Here is an 18931-nt window from a genome sequence, read left to right as displayed (position 1 = left end):
ATTGTTTAATAGATTGGATTCAAAAAACTTGGAAAGTATCTAGATTCTTATTATGATTTTGAAAAGTTTCTTATATTTTTATTTGCTTTTTTTTCCATCTTAACTTGTGTATTTATGATTTATTTAGAAAGATGATGCAATATTAGTTACAATGTAACATACATACACTCTAGATCTAGCATCTTTTAAAAACTGCGGCAATAAAATATGTTATATGTACAATCTCTAAATAAATTATATAAAGTTTCGTTTGCGCATTAAAATAATTTGTTCTCATCTATATATTATCTCCTCGGAATATTTATGTGCGCATGTATATATATATATATATATATATATATATATATTATTCCTGAAATTTTATCATAAATATTTAAATTTCTGATTACACAACATATACCTATACAATATATACGTAAAAATGTGTAAGTAATATAAATAGAGAAATGCAAGAGTATAATTCTAGATTACCTTCCAGACGAACGGAACACGTTTTAATTTTCCTTTCTCGAAGAAATACATTTCCGTTGTGCGAGCACTCTGCGTGTAAAAGTAGGCGAGGCATTTTTCAAACGACTAATAGACGCGCTCGCGGCACATCTGCGAATCTGCGCCTGTCAGGCAGCAGCAGAGGCAGCTAACCGCTAACCGCTAACGCTAACCCTAGTATCCCGTATGTACAAATAGTTGATCGCTATAGTACGCTGTGAACTGTGGTACATATATACGTACTGTACGCTGGTACGTAGTATGGTGGACCGCTCTCTCGCGTACCGATAGATATTCAACGTATCGTCGTCATAATATCGTGATCCGTACGGTTCCGCATCTCCTCTCGTTCGCACGACAATTTGCGGATGTCTCATGAGGTGATGCGACGTCCCGCATAAGGGCCCCCAGACTTCGGATCGCCCAGGTGAGAAAGAACCTGCGAGAAAGCATGCGAATGAATCGCGAGGAAAATCTCGCGAGGGTAAAAGGGTAAGGTAAGGGAGTAGCGATCTCTCTCTCCCTCTCCTTCTCCCTCTCCCTCTCTCTCGGTCTCGGGGCCACCGAGAACCGAGAGGTCACGTGACCCGTGTGTTTACCAAAATGGTGAACGTCCGTGCGCTACGGACGGCTCTACGCGATTCCGTCTGTCATGCAGAAAGGGCCGCGCGACGCTCAAATGTGTAAATAGCGCGAGATCAGCTGTTTCTAGCGTGTACCTGGCGTGCTGGGACGCGTCACGCGTCTCGTCCTCTCGAGCCTGCAGCCCGATAGCGTGGCGTCGCGTCGCGTCGCGTTTCGTCTCGTCTCGTCTCGTCTCGTCTCGCCTCGCGTCGCGTTCCGGGCGAGTCGACGTTTCGCGCCTTGTGTGTCCCGTCCTCGTTTCGTTTGACGTCCGGCATCCACCGCTCGCGTCAGCATCGTCCTCTCCGTTTTGTGCGGGTCGCCGGAAAAATTTCCAAGCGGACGCTACTATTGCGCTAAACTCGCTGCCGTTTCCGTAGCCTGTATGCGTATTTTGGACGCGAGATTTACGGGAGATGCCACGAGCCGACACGACGGTCACGGTACGACGATTGCCTCCTGCCGATCGCGCGCGATCTCGTTGTGATCTTACGACCGCGCGACAACGGTATTCGTAAGCTATTTTTTATACCAGCCCAAATCTCAACAAAATGCCCATGTCATTCGTTTCGCCGATCGTTTCTCCGCTACCCATCCACGATACTGTCGACACTGTAAACTCATCATAGGATACTCTCTCTCTCTCTGTTTCCTTATATCGCACCACGTCAAGAGGGGTGACCCGAAGCTTCCAAAGGCCTAATTCCATTTGCCAATAATGTTGAGTTCGAAGAACACTACTAGGTACGTTTTATAATTAATAATAATAATTTTTATTCCATTTTTCGATATAGCTGCGACAACCACATGGTTAATCTCTAAGGATTAACACTTTGATGTATTATTTATTTTTTTTTTTCTTCTTTTCCAGTAGCAGATGATCTCTGATATAGGTTAGTGCAGATGAAAAGCACTTTGACAAAAGACATCTAAATGTCTGGAGGTGTCTTTGCATAGCGCCAAGTGCTGCAGGGCCAGGCATTTCTTAAACATGGCCACGTATCAAGTCGACTACCAATGGTTGGTGTAAATTTCTACTACATCGGTGCTTTTTCTTTTTTCACAAATTTGTTCAGCTTGTCGATCACTGTCGTTGCAGGGCTTATTCCATAATGGACTCATCTAGGATATCCACTTTTCTAATATCAATCCTATTGATAGTCTACGGTAGTTTTCGATCTCTCAACATGGAGCAAGAGGCAAGGGAAAGAGAAAAGGAGAAAGAACGTAGCAACCTATTGACTGGAATTACGAGTAATAGTAACGCCGGCACGGCGGACGGTGCTAACGGAGGAAGAGTTCAAACTTTAGATACGATGCATGCTCTCTGTCTACCTCTCGGTGCTTCCATTTCTCTACTCGTCATGTTCTTCTTTTTCGACAGTATGCAAATGCTTCTCGCAATTTGTACAGCCAGTAAGTTTTCAGTAGAAAATTTTTATTTTAAATGAGATTTATTATAAGATTTATTGTAAGACTTTATTAATGGCACAACGTTGATATTGAATTATCCTTGTATTGTTTTTTTTCTTTTGCAGTTATAGCCACAGTTGCATTGGCATTTCTTTTATTGCCCATGTGTCAGTACATTATTAGACCATGTTCCGATGGTAATAAAATATCCTTTGGTGTTTGTGGGAGATTTACGGGCGCGGAACTACTCTCGTTTTCGCTCAGTGTGAGTATAGTATGCATCTGGGTCTTGACCGGACATTGGCTACTGATGGATGCGATGGGTATGGGCCTGTGTGTGGCATTTATCGCATTTGTTCGACTACCTAGTCTCAAGGTATCCACGTTGTTATTAACCGGACTGCTCATCTACGATGTCTTCTGGGTTTTCTTTTCATCCTACATATTCAGCACAAACGTAATGGTTAAGGTAAATTTTGCAAATTTTACTCTACAAATACATTGTATACAATAAGAAGCATCTTGTATTGCTTTCATATAAAAATTCCTAATGCTATTCTCTGCATTGCAATATTTTTTTTTTTACAATGATACATTGTAAAGTAAGAGTAAGCCCAATTGTACAATGTATCTATTTATTATATGTTCCTGAACCACGTTTGGCACTTATTTTTTTTACGTAACAATTATAATTTCGCACGATGGTAAACGTCTTGTTATTTAACAGGTGGCAACTAGGCCTGCGGATAATCCAGTAAGTCTCGTGGCTAGAAGATTACATTTGGGCGGCGTGGCGAGAGCCGCGCCAAAACTACCTTTACCTGGAAAATTGGTTTTTCCATCGATGCATCAAGCTGGACATTTCTCGATGTTGGGCCTCGGCGATGTTGTTATGCCGGGTCTTTTACTCTGTTTTGTCTTGCGATATGATGCATACAAGAAGACTCAGTTATTGCCTGGTGGCTGTGAAACTGGGGTACCACCGCCGCGCCACTTTAGCCGGATTAGCTACTTTCATTGCTCTTTGATCGGTTATTTTCTTGGTCTACTTACCGCCACTGTAAGCTCTGAGGTGTTCAAAGCTGCGCAGCCTGCCTTATTGTACCTTGTGCCCTTCACTTTGTTACCATTGCTCACAATGGCATATCTGAAGGTATATCTTTATTTTTTCTACATATATTAAGTCTATACATTTATTTTATAATTTTGTATGTATTATATAATTCTATCAAGATATTTTACACTTGACAGATCATCTTTTACTTTTATGTTTTCTTTGATCACAATCTTTGGAATCAACTTTACCTTAAAAAATTATCAAAAAAAATTAATAATAATTTTCAAGTCATAAATGATTAAAAGTGAAATTTTTTTTTAGAAACAATCCTTCAAAGAATAGAAAATCTATTTTTAATTTACAATACTTAATAAATTTGTAAATTAAAAATTAATTACAAAATGTGTGTACGTACAGTTATTAATGTTGAAAATTTTGGAAACAAAAAGAAAATAATTTTTCTTCTCACCATTGCTAAGAAAAATTCAATTCTAAATTAATCAAAGAAATAAAGCATGGTCTGAAATATATTTTATATAGATAAATTTATATAAAAAAATTATACTTATCAAATTTTTAAAAAATTAAAATGTTATAATATTGCACTAAACAAGATACACACGTATATAAAATTACGTATATATATTAATTGTTTTCTTTCAGGGAGATTTGCGTCGAATGTGGAGTGAACCATTCATATCTCAACCACCTTCTAAACATATGGACGTTTGACAAGAGTCATGGCTTTCTGTATATTGTGCTGTATTGGAGGCAAAATTCTTGCATGAAATTCACTATCACATAATTTCACGTCCTTGTTTTCATCAATGTCATATAATGTAAGTAATTTTTTCTATACATACATGCGTGCGTGCGTGCGTGCGCAATATACGTTTACATTCTTTTTAAAGTCAATACAGAGGATAGTTCAGATCTAAGGGTCAATGCAATTATTTGCGGTCTTATCTAGTGTAAAAATACATATACTGCATAAATAATTTATAAATGTAACATAATGTCACACGAGTATAATGTTAGCGGTACAAACTTTTTACCGAAACTAGAGAGGTCGAAGAATCCTCTCAGAATATTTCTGGAATGCCAAATGACACATATATTATTGGCATTCTTTCTGTGTCTTAACTTGATGTTGAGTATATGGATAGATATTGTGCATATAATAGATAATGCAATCAATAATTATTGTCATTTCAAGCTACTACATAATAGCTAAAAACTATATATCATGTGATTGATTTTACGAATGAAAAATGGTCTTTCACTTTTACTATCGTCATAACAATTAATAGATTCTCGAAATATGTACTTTCAATTGAACAAAAAAGTATTAACAGTTATAAATAACTCTTGTAAAATTCAGTTACAAATGACTACAAAATTCATTACAGAATACCAGTTTGATTCGCTAAGTTCGATCGGTATCAAATTACTTGCAAATATATATATGTATAAATAGAATAATTTATAAACTATTTGAATATTTGGATGAAAATCCAATATACATGTGCATATAGGTTGTGACTTGGTTTAAAGTTGATTGAACAAAGTAATGGTAAAAATAATTATGTATATATTTATTACATCATTTTTATAAACTTATGGGCACGAATTTACGATTTGCAGTAATCAATTGCACGCTTTTCGACACTGTATTTTGTTTTGCTACTTGTTTGTTGATCAAACTATTTTTATTTCGGAGGAGATTAATTGTCATTTTCAACATGTAAGTAGGATATAATGTGAAACCGTGTATTGTTAAAGATAATTACAGGAAGGTTTGTTTAAACAAAAATATTTTCTAAACGAGCTCTTGCTATGGATAGGCTGTTGAAAAGACTTTATATGTTTATTTAAGGACAAGACTGAAGATAATATGTATGAAAGCCAATTTATTAAGTAATTTCTCTGAAAGATAAATAATTTTTTCCATTCTACCTTTCTCTTGGATCAATTTATAGTATCTTAGATTAAATGAAATAACATAATATATTCTAATATAATAATATTACATTGTCTAAGGAAGGTAGAATAATGTGTTATGCTTTTTCATATTGTTTGTTGCTTTAAAATAAGTTATATAAAATATATTCATAGTAACGAATCAATTAGACATTTAATCATAATCTGAATTTCATTTCATTTTTTATCTCATTGTATTTAGCAAATTAGTATATGCATACAGACACATACATACACACACACACACACACACACACACACACACACACACACACACACACACAAAACAGATTAATAATTTGCTAAATACATACAATAATAAAAATATGAAATTGTACACACACACATACATACACACACACACACACACACACACACACACAAATGATAGCTTATAATTTAAATATGTTCTTTAGATGAAAAGAAATTATATCACTATAAATCTGCGATAAAAAAATATATTAGTGAGAGCGAGCTGAACAAATTTAATCTATTTACAGTAATATAGAAAAATCTATATTAAAAAAAACTTATTTTTATTTAAATTACATCTTACAAAAAAGACGTTTTCGTTGAATAGCATCTCGTTAATTTTTTTAGAATAATGTTTTTCAATGTCATCATTCTTCATTTGTCTACCTGTCCATAGCACAAGCAATTTATTCTCCATCGTTATTTCATGTGTTTCATATTGAATAAATCATTTTTACATTTTATTATACTCGCTTATACACACGTAATAAGTAATGAAATATATTTTAATTACTTTTGTTATTCGGTTAAACAATATATAAAGACACGTTTGTAAAATGATTCAATTTATATATGTTATATTTTAAAGAACGCATAACTGTGTTCATATCATTAATTTGCCGACAGCCGACGGTATGTGTGATCTTTTTTTTGAACAAATTACGTATACACTATGCTATAACGTTTATAATTTTGTAATGTATATTTAAATTTTTTCTTCCAATATATGTACATACGAATAACCTCGATAGAAAAGTCGCAGACTTAGCAATATTTGCGTCATGCTCCTATGAAGAGATTTTACTTGTTAAGCAAATTAATCGAATGCAATGAATTTTTTTAGTATGATGTAGATTGTATCTTTAAGAAAACGTTCAAGTTTTCAATGTAGATTATAGTGCAATACAATTTATAATTTATACCACTACAGGATCGTAAATACTTTAGTTATACTAAAATAATTCTACTTCTCGATTCGTTTTTCACAACGAGCCTCCTTCAAACGATGAATGTTTTTGTACAAAAGAAGTTAAGACATAATATTATAGAAAGTGTTTATAGTAAGATTACAACTTAGTTTATGGTAAGAATGAGAGGTACATATATTAATTGTGCATACCTTCATTTTTGTTTAAATATACATATATATATAGTATGTATTAGTTATATATATATATATATATATATATATATATATAACTAATCATATTTTTTTCTGTATATCTCTTAAAGAGTCTGCTGATTTATTTATTGACTAGGATTGTACAAGTACTAAAAATGCTCATTATGTAAATTTCAGGAAGTGTATATAAAACGAATACTCAACAACTGTCATTCATTTTTTCCACAAACTAAGTGATGAGATTAAAAAAAAATATATATATATTAATAACATGACATATGATAGAAACAAAATGATCAAGGAACAGGTTTAAATAAAAATCAAGAGTTAAACCGTATATACACAGAATATAATTAAATGCTGGATATATATTATAGGTAACATACTAAAAAACAGCACTTGCTTGTACTGTTGCAATTCTTGACTTGCATGTGTACAGCTATGTACATTTTTTATATATAATAAAACTTGACCATTTTCGTATGTGGTCGCGTTTGAAAAGTAAAAGTTATTGATAACAAATTTGTATGTGTGTTTTTCTTACGTCGTGTTCTTGTGTTAAAAAAAAATATATATATATATATCATGTTTTTTTTTCTCTTAGTTGGATAACATTTCTCATTATTAGCCTGAGTATTCATTTGTGATTGTAAATCGATTTACATTCCACTACTAGAAATTACAGGATATAATTTTTACTCATCATCTTTGAAGTTGAATATATCTCCTTTCATTTTCAGAATAATCAATTATGTATATATATATTACAAATCGTTATATCACTCTACAGCCCCTGGGAATTTATACATTGGTTTGCCCCATTGTCACATTGTCTAAGTTTCTTTTTATACTCTCTAGATCCTTCATATCCGATACTACACTTTCACATTTGTAAACAACTAGAGAGTGATAAAAATGAACGGCAAAAGCGACGAATACTATGAGCACAGGAATGATTATCACAGTGCTGGCAGTGGCGGCGGTAAAAGAATAATCCCAGAATTTGACCCAACAGAGAATAGCCACCTCTACTAGAAAGAGAAACAGTCCCAATATCGTGGAAAATGTCCAAGCTAATTCAATGAAACCACGCATTCTTTCGTGCGGTGACTCTGTTATAAGACGCGAAACTTGGAGTTTACTTATGGCTTCGATATTGGGTAAGAGATACGTGCTTATCATCAATGCGAAGATGTGTACCGATACTAGAAAAGTAGTACAAACTGCAAACATTACGAATAGCCATTCCGGCACCGCTGTCGGCTCGTTGATTTGCAGTTCTACCATCGCCACCTGAATTGAATCAGAAAAAAAATAAAATATATAAAATTAAAATATATAAAATTTGATACGATTATCAGTAGCATCGCACAAGATGTTTACAGGTATCTCGAGAAATGAAACAGATTAAAGAAAGTGATATCTGTCTTACATAACTATAGATGTGCATGAAGATTACATAGAATTGTCGTCAACGTCAATTTAACTATTTTCAGGAAACGTTGTGTAATCGTACACAGCCCTGAGTTGTGGATTTCAAAAAAAACAATTCTATTTAAATGATCTTTGAGAAATCATATTAAACATATTTCACATTTGTAAATTTTATCAAAGAAAACAGCCCTATAAAAAAAATTATCTCGATAATATATATATATATATAAGAGAATATTTGTTTTAATATTTTCTATCTCGAATCGTGATAATTTTATATAACTGATGTCGTAGCAACGATTTACTTTGAATTAATTTAATTGTCGATGCAATTAAAATGGATACGTACGTGATTTATAAATCATATCTAGAGTTATACGTAAACAAGGAAAATCACTATAATTTAATGAAAATAAAATACTTTTTAAAAAATTTTTTTTAATTTAAAAAGAATTTTATATTTTACGGTATTATTTATAAATAACAAAAATTTTTAACGTGCATCATTAAACTATTTCTGATAATATACGGAGACTTGATAAAATATTTGGAACAAATTCTCTTTCGTCTTCCCACATGTGTATTATTTTTTTATAATTTATATAGATTATATCAAATGTTTGTAATTTTTACTTAATCGAGCGTATAATAATATGGATCCAAATTAATTTTCATAAATATAAATTCCGAAAAAAGTCACAGAAATATGACAAAAATGATAAATAATGGGTTAAACCCATTTTTTTGATATTATATATTTTATATATATGATGATAATTATAGGTATACTATGTTTATACCATTGCGAATCCACTGAGAAGCTCAGATGTGGTTGCAGTTGCTTTTAGTTTAGCCCTGCTCATGTGGAGTCTCCTCCATGAGAGACTCTCAGGCCCGTCCTGCTCGTCGGCTTGATGCGAGGATGGCGTCACCGGCGGAATCTGCGGACACGTACAGCAACACGTGTACGGCATATTATTACTACCTAAGATGTGGTTGTTCGAGCCTGGATACGGCAGGTTGTTGACCGATCTCATATCTAGAGATACATATCTATTGTTGTTGTTATTGTATCTGTTTCTAGGCGATAAGATCAGTTCGCTTTGAACCGGATATAGTGTACTCCTCGAGCTATGCGTGGAAAAACTCGACTCGCTCATTTGAAATTGCTTGCTCGACAAGTAGGCGAGAGACGTCGGTCTGGACCTTTGACCGCTTCCACAGGAAAACCTCCACGTCGAGATATCGCTCTGAGTCGATTTATTGAATCTGCCTCTCGTCATATCTTCCCCCGTATCGCTGAGCGCGTAGGAATTCGCGTTTAATCTCGCGTGTCCCACGACATTTGATTTTTCATGCTGGACACCATCGACAAGAGCGCTCATCTTGGACGATCAGATTTCTCCTAAATAACGGTGCTAGTTATATGTACAACGAAAAATATGTCACGTTTATCTCTCCGAATGTTTACGCATTACTACTCTGTGCGTCGGTTCACTTTCGAAAGACATTAGCGAGTCAAAATATGCAGGTATGTCAAGGTACCTTACATCGTCCATAATCTCTCATTCTTATTTATTGTTGAAACAGATTTCCGCGTGCACAGTAGCGCGAGAGCACATTCCTTGGATTATAAATTTATATATAATTACACTAATACCGAGGATTTATCGTTCAAATTCAAAATTGCACAATTTGAAACGTTAGATGACAACGTCGTCACAGGTGATAAATTATTTCCCAAAACCGGCAGCCAAAGATGTCGGTGGATACATGCGGACGTTCCTTGGAAGAGGCTGAGACAAGACCACACTACTACTGCCGTATACTGTGTCCATTACGAGCTCCAAACGAAGACTGAAGAATCACCTAGTCAAGGTACACGGACATGACGTACCTGTCTGAATCATAACAATAGTATTAATTACCTTCGAGACCCATATCTGCGGCATAATAACCGACTGTATGTGGCCTCCCGGCGTGCGTTTGCGATTGTGTAGTTGTGTAGTGATGCACGATCCACCTCTCTCACGTGTTCCCGCTGAGAGATACCAATGTTGCGCGGCCAATGACGTTTAATTTTCTTGTCTTTATAACAGTGATAAGGCGAGAGAAACCTTCCGGACCGTTAATTGATGTTGAAACATCAAATGATAGGATCGAAAAAATCTTGAGAGATAAAGCGAGAAAAATACAAGCCTACCGTATCAAATCCTTCTTATCTCGCTTATTACCTGATATTGACGATGAATTTTTTCAATGTCTCGGCAGTACCGGGTAAGCGCGTCCGGCACATATTATAAAAAAGTTAGTCTCTCCAACAAAAAATACGATGCGGAACGAAAATATTATTTATTAAAGAGCCATTCTGTCTCACCAGTAGAATTAATCGTTCATACGTATTGCGTCGTATGCGTGTTTACCACATAAGCATTGGGATGTTCAAAGATCTGCTATATATATATATATATATAAACGTTGCCGTAAAGCAGCGTAATAATGGTCATCTTGTTTTTTTTTCCATTTGCCAGAGGAAATTATTAAGTTTTAAGTCAAAATTCGCATCTTTATGCTTCTAGTCGGTAATTGCATATTCAAGCAGCGTAAAAAAAAAATTTCATCGACACTCGTTTGCGCACCTTTATTTATATAACGTAGAATATTCCAACGGCTCATCATGCTTAGGTATTATAGTACATGCAATGTATATGTAATCATAGCTACAATATCAAGAAAGATCGAAATGGCATCTGGATATTAATCAAAAAGCACAGAAAATGTTCTGTCAATATATTCTACAGCTTCCAATCTTAAAATTCTTGATAAATTTTCCATTAAATCTAAAATATTAGTTTTTCCTCAGCAACAATCATTTATCTCAAAATTTCTCAATATTTTTAACATTTTTCTTCTTTTATAAACCTTAAATAAAAGTTTCATCAAAGAAAAAAAATTTACTTAAATTCCTTTTTTATCTATCCATCATTTTATCTACCCACCATTTTATCTATCATTCTAAAATTTAATTCACGATAAGATTTTGTCTTTCAATCGCTTATTACTGGAAATTCATTTTCGTCAAAAATATGTGGGAATCGAATAACAATTGTTAAGATGATGAACTGATTAAACTTAGAATATAATTAAATAATAATATTTTTTTTTAGTTTATTTAAAATAAATTATCACTCGCGAAAAATCGGAAAATATTGAATTGCATTTATTGCATATTCTTACGAAAGTGTATATGGTTGACTGCTAAAACTAATGTACGAGAATTATTTCATTCAGCAGCGAAATATGACGTCGCAATATTTATTAATAATTTTATATAGTCCAAAGTTTTGAACTAACGTGTGTCTCGCAAAGGAAAAGGTTCTCTACTTTTCAATCGCGTCGATCTTTTTTAATCGAACTGGTTTTAGCGCGTTAATGATTAGCATACAAAAATGTAAATTTCTTGTAATCCAGATATATGAACATTTTTATCACTGTGACAGATGTTTACATTTCCGTCCTCTTTGAAACAACACGTACTCACGTTCTGTTTCTCAATTAAAATAATTCCCGCGTAAAAACGTTTACGTTATTCAAATATTCTTTTTTTCCGATTTTCTAAAACTTTTATGCATTAGTAACAAATTTTGATTCGTATATGTATGTTTGTGTGTGTGTGTGTATGTATAATATATATTATATATGCAAATAAACTTTAGACGAATTAGTAATATAAAATCAAACTATATATATTGGAGAAAAAATAACGAAGAACAACAAGTTATGCAACTTCATAAAGAGTATAATAAATGTTACGTGGCTACTCGCGTGACAAAATGCTGACAAAATTTTGTAACAAACGCGTGACAATAAGCATCCTATAATGAATTAGAATTGCATTTTCTGTTACGCGTGAGAGAGCTTTGTATATAAATAAAATATGCGTATATATATTTTTTGTAAATAAGAGATGTGTGTGCGTGTGTGTTTGTAATTTTCCAAAATATTTACTTTTCTATTTTTTAAATCTTTTATAAAGAGACACTATTTTAATCGTACTTAATAATTTCATAATTTAATAATAAAATTTATCAAAATGTGCGTACAATACATTGCGAGAATATTCTTAGTATTATTATATATACGAATATAATAAAAAGGTTTTTTAACGAATAAAATATTAAAATATGTGACATAGAGAAATAATATTTACTATACATTTAGAGTTAAAAAATATATGGATATTTTTTTTTTATAAAATAGCTCAAAACAAGCAAAAGTGATTTATACTTTATACATACATATATCCTCTAAATCATATCGGAGTCGGAACTATATGCGATACATAAATTTTAATTTTTTTTTTTAAGTAAAGGTGGCGATAATAAAATAAACGATCAATTTTAATCAATTAAATCGATTTAAGGCGTTATATATAAATCATTCTTGTTTGTTATTCTGAGGTCCTTATCTACAAAAAATCATTTTATTATAAAAAAATGAATAAAATATATATTTGTGTCGCATACATATTTCGACTCCGATGCGATTAGGGCATGATATATGTATGTCTATAATTAAGTCTATATCATTTTTGTTTTTTTTCTATGCAAAAAACCAAGTTTGATCAATGGTTGCTAAAAAAACAACAAACCGCACTTTCCAGATAAAAATGCCTAGACTCTTTTAAAAATACAAACTTATTTATTATATATAAATATTTTATTTTTTTTTTTTTTTAATAACGTCATGATTTAATATGATTTTTCGTAATATTAATAGTATAATATTTTTAACTTTTTTTTATTATCATTCTTATTTAGAATCTAGATACTTTATTTGTAATTGAATGATATGAAGTAAAAAAAATTGAGTAAGAGAGTAATCACCATTATTATAGATACACTCTGTGTGTGTACAAAGTTGAAGTGTTTTTCCACGTATCGCTGATGAGTGTATGCGCATTTTTTTCATTGCTGTCATTAAAAATTAAACATTGAAAATCTGAGATAACCAAAGATCATCAACAAAAAATGAATTTTTTTAAATTTTAGTATATCGATGTGTTAGTTTCGCGATATGCAGAAAAAACATCGATATAAATATGTGTATGTATACGCATATATGCATCATTATAATCCGTTTCACAGTTATACTGCGTATATATCATATTTGATACGAAACATTACTCATCTGTATCTAACAATAAATCATTAGTTTTCATTCTAATCATGCAAAATATGATTTGTATGTTTATAAAAAAATGTTAAAATAATCATAAAAATAAAAACGGAAAACCCAAGATTTTAAAAAATAGTGTTTAAACTATATTTTTTATAAAATCATTTTTAATACATTTTTTTATATTATTATATCTAAGATACAAAATATACGTACAATTAATTTTGTATCTTAGATTTCTATTTTATATATATATATATATATATATATATATATATATATAAATATATAAATTTATATTATTTATTTTGATATACATATATAAAATAATTTTAATAATTTCCTTTAATAGTATATAGGCGAGTTCTTTAATTTATCAATTGATTAATCGCAAACTTTATTGTTATTCATAACAATATATTAAAATAAAAAAAAAGATTATGATTGATATGATTTATGATGAATAAATCCACAATATTTTTGTGTATTTTATTATTTTCAAATTCACAATCATGGATTTAGCACGGATATGAACCAACCGATTGTTTTATCACCGAAAAATAAATCTGACCATGTAGTTTCGCCCTTTCTAAAATGGATCTAGGTGGCGCTAGCGTACAAGGAAAAACGGCAGCGTGATCCCTCTCAGACTTCTCTCTGCTTCTAATAAGGTTATCTTCATCTTATTTTGTTCACCTAGGGTGCGTTCGGGGAGACGCTATTAGCGCTAACAGCATCATTCTGTCTTTGTTACTCATTAAAATTTGAACAAAGATAGGACGACGCTGTTAGCGCTAATAGCGTCTCCCCGAACGCGCCTCTAGCGTCAGTTCAAAGACTTTTGTAGAAGTTTTCTTTCTTTGCTCTTTAAGAAAATTCGTCAAGATGGATCATATGCATTCGTATGGGTAACGACAGGTTCATTGTGTCTAAAATAATTTATTTGCGGCATTATTCTTTAAATTTTGTTGCGCGCCGAAACACGTCTCGGCGACCACGTGTCTGCAACTTCATTTTCTATCTTGCACTTATTGTTAAAAGTAAATCTTTATTCCTCAATTTATCAGCTCTATTACATTAAATAATTGTGAAGCATTTAGTATTGTAGTATTTAAAATTTTTTAAAACAATGTAACTCGTTTGAATTTAGTGAGCCAGTTTAGAGCATGTGAGCTTTCATAACTTACATGTATATACATATGTGTGTGTGTGGGTGATATGTAGTACAATTTTGACAGTGTGTTTTTTAATATATTATATATATTTACACACATGTATAAACATTTTATTACAAATCTTATGAGAAAAGGAAATTGATAAACATTCTCAAACTCTTTTACCTCTATTCTTTTATTTTATCAATTTTCTAAAACATTTTTATGAGAAATCTTATTTCTAATAGTATTTTATGTATAAATATATATAAATTATATATAAATTTTTATATTAAAATTAAACTAATTTATTATAACAGCTATATAGAGTATTTTCCATTTAGCGACACAAGTTGACACAAGCATCATTCTATCTATCTTCATTGTCACTGGATGTTGAAAAAAGACAGAATGACACTCGTGTTGCTAAATAGTAAGCATTAAAAATGTTTTTGTGCTAAACTGAATTAAATATAATGGTTTTATTATTTTTTTTAGAAAGGGTATATCTCAGTCTGCGCTTCCTTACTGACGAAATGTATCAACTTGATTGATACCAGAAATTGACACCAGAAGACTGCAAAGAACTTATTTATAAACTAGCAAAAAAAGGACTTACACCTTCTCAAATTGGTAAATTAATTATATATTTATATTTAATAAAAAATATATATATATGTTTTATTAATTTCTTTTTAATTTCTTTAACATAAAAGATAATATAATAATAAATAATATAATAAAGAAATTCAATAGTTTGATATTAATATGATAACTTATGCAATTTATAATAGATAACTACAATCAAATTATTATGAAATTAAATCATTAAAATAAAGAAAAATAAAAAATTTATGTCATGTATCTGCAGGTGTTATACTTCGTGATTCGCATGGCGTGGCCCAAGTGCGATTCTGTACAGGAAATAAGATACTACGCATTGTGAAAAGCATTGATTTGGCCCCGGATCTGCCGGAAGATTTATATTATTTAATCAAAAAGGCAGTCGCTGTTCGCGAACACTTGGAGTGAAATCGAAAGGATAAGGACAGTAAATTCCGTTTGATTCTCGTTGAATCGAGAATTCACAGGCTGGTACGTTACTACAAAGCGAAAAAATCTCTGCCGCCAAATTGGAAATATAAAAGTTCGACAGCCAGTGCTCTTAAGGGAACTTAATCTTTTTTTTATTGTATATTATATATTATACTCTAAAATAAAAGTTTGACACAGTTTAAAATATGTATCTGTGCTTTCTCACAATCCATAGGTATTAATATTGAATTGACATTATCTATATAAATATTATCCTTGCTGAAGCTCCCCGACCAACTCCGACCAACTTTTAAATGAGTTTAATAAAAGAAAAAAAATTACAAAAAATCAAAATATTGGAAAAATTAGAATATTGACAATATTGATTTAGTTATTGATATTAAAAGTAAATTATTGCCAGAGTGAAGAGAAATAATAAGTTATTTTTGGGTGAAAATGAATAAGCAAAATAATAAAAATTTTGTAGACATAGCACGGAACAGAACCATAATCTGTGAACATAGCGTGTTATCCTCTGAGAAGTTTTGTGGTAATAACTATGTAGTTCCAATGTCCATTTTTTATGGACATAGAGGCGTCTTGAATTGCGGTCGCACCTAAATCGAGGGGATATGACCACTCTCAGGCTTTTCTCTGTTGTGTCTCTGTAGCGTGAGAGAAAGAGAGGGGAAGTATATAGTAGTGGTAGTGATAGGTACCTAGTCAAAAACAGCATAAACAGAGACTGTTCTGTTTCTGTACCGGTCTGTTATAAATTGTATACAAATTTTACATATTACAGACAGTATTAGGGACAAACAAAGTAATTTAGCGAAGGAAAAACTCGCGAACCGATAAATTCTTGGCGAAAAAAAAATCAGGACGTGCTGAATTAGTAACGCAATGATAAAATAAAATAAAATAAAATGAAAATTGGTTATTGCGCGCGTATCTTTCGATACTGATACAGTGTTGCGTTTATTGCAATACGTTATTTTTCATATAACGGGGATAAGTTACGTTACTTCCTTTTTTTTTTATTTCAACTGGCATCGATTGCGAGGTCCAGTCTTACTGTCAAGTCACGTCGTACATCGTACGTCGTGACGCTCATTCGTGTCTGACAGTCGTTCGTGATCTGATCTAAGGCCCTGACATATAGGTTAGCGTCCAACTGACACGATTTGTCAGTTAAAAAAAAGTATTTCTTTGTTGTCGATCTTGTAACTTCTGTAAATTGAAAAACATAAATAAACAACAGATGTCACGCTAATTAATACGATTCTTTTCAGATAGTTGTCCAATATCCTGGATCCACAAAACTCCCATCCAAATTGGAACGTACTTCGACTACAACCAAGTACATCTCAAATGACAGTAAGCGGATTTGATGTATCTCGTAGTGAATTTAAATAGACAAAGATATTATACTTTTTTTTTTTTTTTGGTGACATGGAGATGATATGTCTCGCTGAGTGTAATGTCTTTGTTATTTGTATATGTCTCCTGTCTCTCAGAATACCATGGGCGGAACACACTTATGTACGCCACAGTCCATGTTTCAACAGATGATGAATCAGCAAAATCCACAGCAGCAACAAGTTGGATCTTGGATGCAAATGCCACAGGTACCACCGATAACCATTCCATGGAGCGTACCAGCTTTACAGCAACAAGAATTAATTAGATTTACCGGAGAAACCAGTTCCGGGCCGATAGTCCATCAGAAAAGAAAGTTGGAAGCACCGGATATTGTAGATATGTAAGTACTGTATAGTTGAAATGCACATATTCAAATGCAATTTTTTTGTGATAAAATCCTACTTTGTCTTTTTTTTAACAGGCATCAAAACAAGCAGTTTATAACAGAGGAAAAAATGACTGCACACTTCAAAAGTTTGCGTATTAGTTCCATTCAGGAAGCTGAAAACCCAGTGCCATCGACTTCCGCGTCATCTTCCTCTCGTAGGCAATTGGATATGGATTTGGATGTTGATGGAAGAAATGCAATAAATGGTGAACAACTGCCTGGCATACATCCGAGGTTAGTCCTTTCAGAGGAACTCAAGCGAATGCAAGAAGAACCTATTTTGCCATCAACTCTTCTATCTAAATTGTAAGCATAAAAATTACCATTAATTGTCTGATTTACATTACAAAACTACAATGTTTTATATTTAATGGAAAGAAGAGAATGTAAAATATATATATAAAATAAATGTTCAATTTTCTACTCTTTTTGCAAAGCGGCTAAATTTGGCTAGCTTTTTTTCTTTTAGGGAGAGGCCCTCCATGGCTTTAGTTCTGTGGGAGCCACCAAATAGGCATCTTCGTATCCTACCAACGAGAGATACTCCAACGCCAATCCCGAGTACATCAGGTGACAATAATAATAATAATAATAATAACAACAACAACGATACTACTCCTGACTTAAATAACGTAACACCTAGTGCCCTATCAGCATTCGAGCCAATGGAATTGTGAAAATTTTTAGATACAGTACATTTTATCTCCATATACATGAAAAAATGAAATTTAAATATTATATTATTCTAAGAGTTGAAAACGTTTTAATAATCTATTAGACATAAAGTAACTTAGAGTAAGGGAGAAATATGAAGCTTTGTAACATGACTTATCTCCTTTGTATAATAATTGTTTGAATGATAATTGGAATGTGAATTGAAATTCAATTTTTCTAACGCAAATTTTCTAATGCAGTATGTCATTATTTTTGTTTCATTAGTCTAGGTGTTGCTCATGTGTACTTTATTTGAATTTTACTATTTAAATATATTTTTCTCTATTATTGTATATCCTTATGTATGTCGTCAATTTTTGTGAATTAATTTCATATTTATATCATTTATATAATACTTATATTCGTATAAAAAGTTTATGTTGAATAGCCTTAAATTATTATTAAGAAGAGATTATTTTTACATACAGCTACAGTATATGTTTAATTAATATATATTGAAATCGAAAAATAAAAAAAAATTTAATAAAAGACATGTCTACCATTTTTTACTTGTATTTTCTTTTTTTTTTAATAAAACGATATTTTAAGAAACTTATATCGCCAATATTTTTATGATTTATATTTTACGTGCAATGTTGTTGACTGAACAAAGGCTATTTATAAAATAATAAATAATATGTGAGTACTTATATTGTAAATGTAAATGA

General features: G+C 32.0%; 3 protein-coding genes and 1 pseudogene across 13 annotated transcripts; 3 read left to right on the top strand and 1 right to left on the bottom strand.

Moving 5' to 3' along the window:
* Positions 1–682: 682 nt before the first annotated feature.
* Positions 683–7445, top strand: Sppl (signal peptide peptidase-like protein). 6 transcript variants are annotated; one of them, XM_072894103.1, is made up of 7 exons: positions 683–916; positions 1787–1857; positions 1988–2133; positions 2213–2529; positions 2652–2995; positions 3254–3679; positions 4247–7445. In XM_072894103.1, exons 3-7 carry the CDS (start codon positions 2105–2107, stop codon positions 4313–4315), a joined length of 1185 nt encoding a protein of 394 aa, XP_072750204.1. In that variant the 5' UTR covers positions 683–916; positions 1787–1857; positions 1988–2104; the 3' UTR covers positions 4316–7445. The 6 variants fall into 6 exon arrangements, 5 of the variants coding, with proteins under 5 accessions (XP_072750204.1, XP_072750203.1, XP_072750206.1 ...); XM_072894102.1 differs by having other exon boundaries at positions 1985–2133; XR_012046801.1 differs by lacking the exon at positions 683–916 and having other exon boundaries at positions 1068–1857; positions 1985–2133; positions 4247–4422; positions 7116–7445.
* On the bottom strand, positions 6666–10683 carry LOC140666668 (calcium release-activated calcium channel protein 1). Its single transcript, XM_072894106.1, has 3 exons — positions 10301–10683; positions 9173–10241; positions 6666–8231 (listed from the first exon to the last, which is right to left on the bottom strand). The coding sequence occupies exons 2-3, from the start codon at positions 9755–9757 to the stop codon at positions 7740–7742; spliced, it is 1077 nt and encodes a 358-aa protein (XP_072750207.1). The 5' UTR covers positions 9758–10241; positions 10301–10683; the 3' UTR covers positions 6666–7739.
* A 3635-nt stretch (positions 10684–14318) lies between these two features.
* LOC140666678 (small ribosomal subunit protein uS15-like) lies at positions 14319–15944 on the top strand (annotated as a pseudogene).
* A 463-nt stretch (positions 15945–16407) lies between these two features.
* On the top strand, positions 16408–18556 carry LOC140667059 (uncharacterized). Of its 6 annotated transcripts, none has more exons than XM_072894726.1 (5): positions 16408–16901; positions 17036–17116; positions 17293–17501; positions 17583–17855; positions 18019–18556. In XM_072894726.1, the coding sequence occupies exons 2-5, from the start codon at positions 17111–17113 to the stop codon at positions 18224–18226; spliced, it is 696 nt and encodes a 231-aa protein (XP_072750827.1). In that variant the 5' UTR covers positions 16408–16901; positions 17036–17110; the 3' UTR covers positions 18227–18556. The 6 variants fall into 6 exon arrangements, with proteins under 6 accessions (XP_072750827.1, XP_072750826.1, XP_072750829.1 ...); XM_072894725.1 differs by having other exon boundaries at positions 17032–17116; XM_072894728.1 differs by having other exon boundaries at positions 16409–16901; positions 17308–17501.
* Positions 18557–18931: the final 375 nt, after the last annotated feature.

The sequence above is a fragment of the Anoplolepis gracilipes genome, chromosome 6 (genome assembly GCF_047496725.1).
Source record: "Anoplolepis gracilipes chromosome 6, ASM4749672v1, whole genome shotgun sequence".
Lineage (NCBI taxonomy): Eukaryota > Metazoa > Arthropoda > Insecta > Hymenoptera > Formicidae > Anoplolepis > Anoplolepis gracilipes.
The sequence above is the reverse complement of the archived record's forward strand: the minus strand, read 5'-3'. Positions and strand labels throughout refer to the sequence as shown.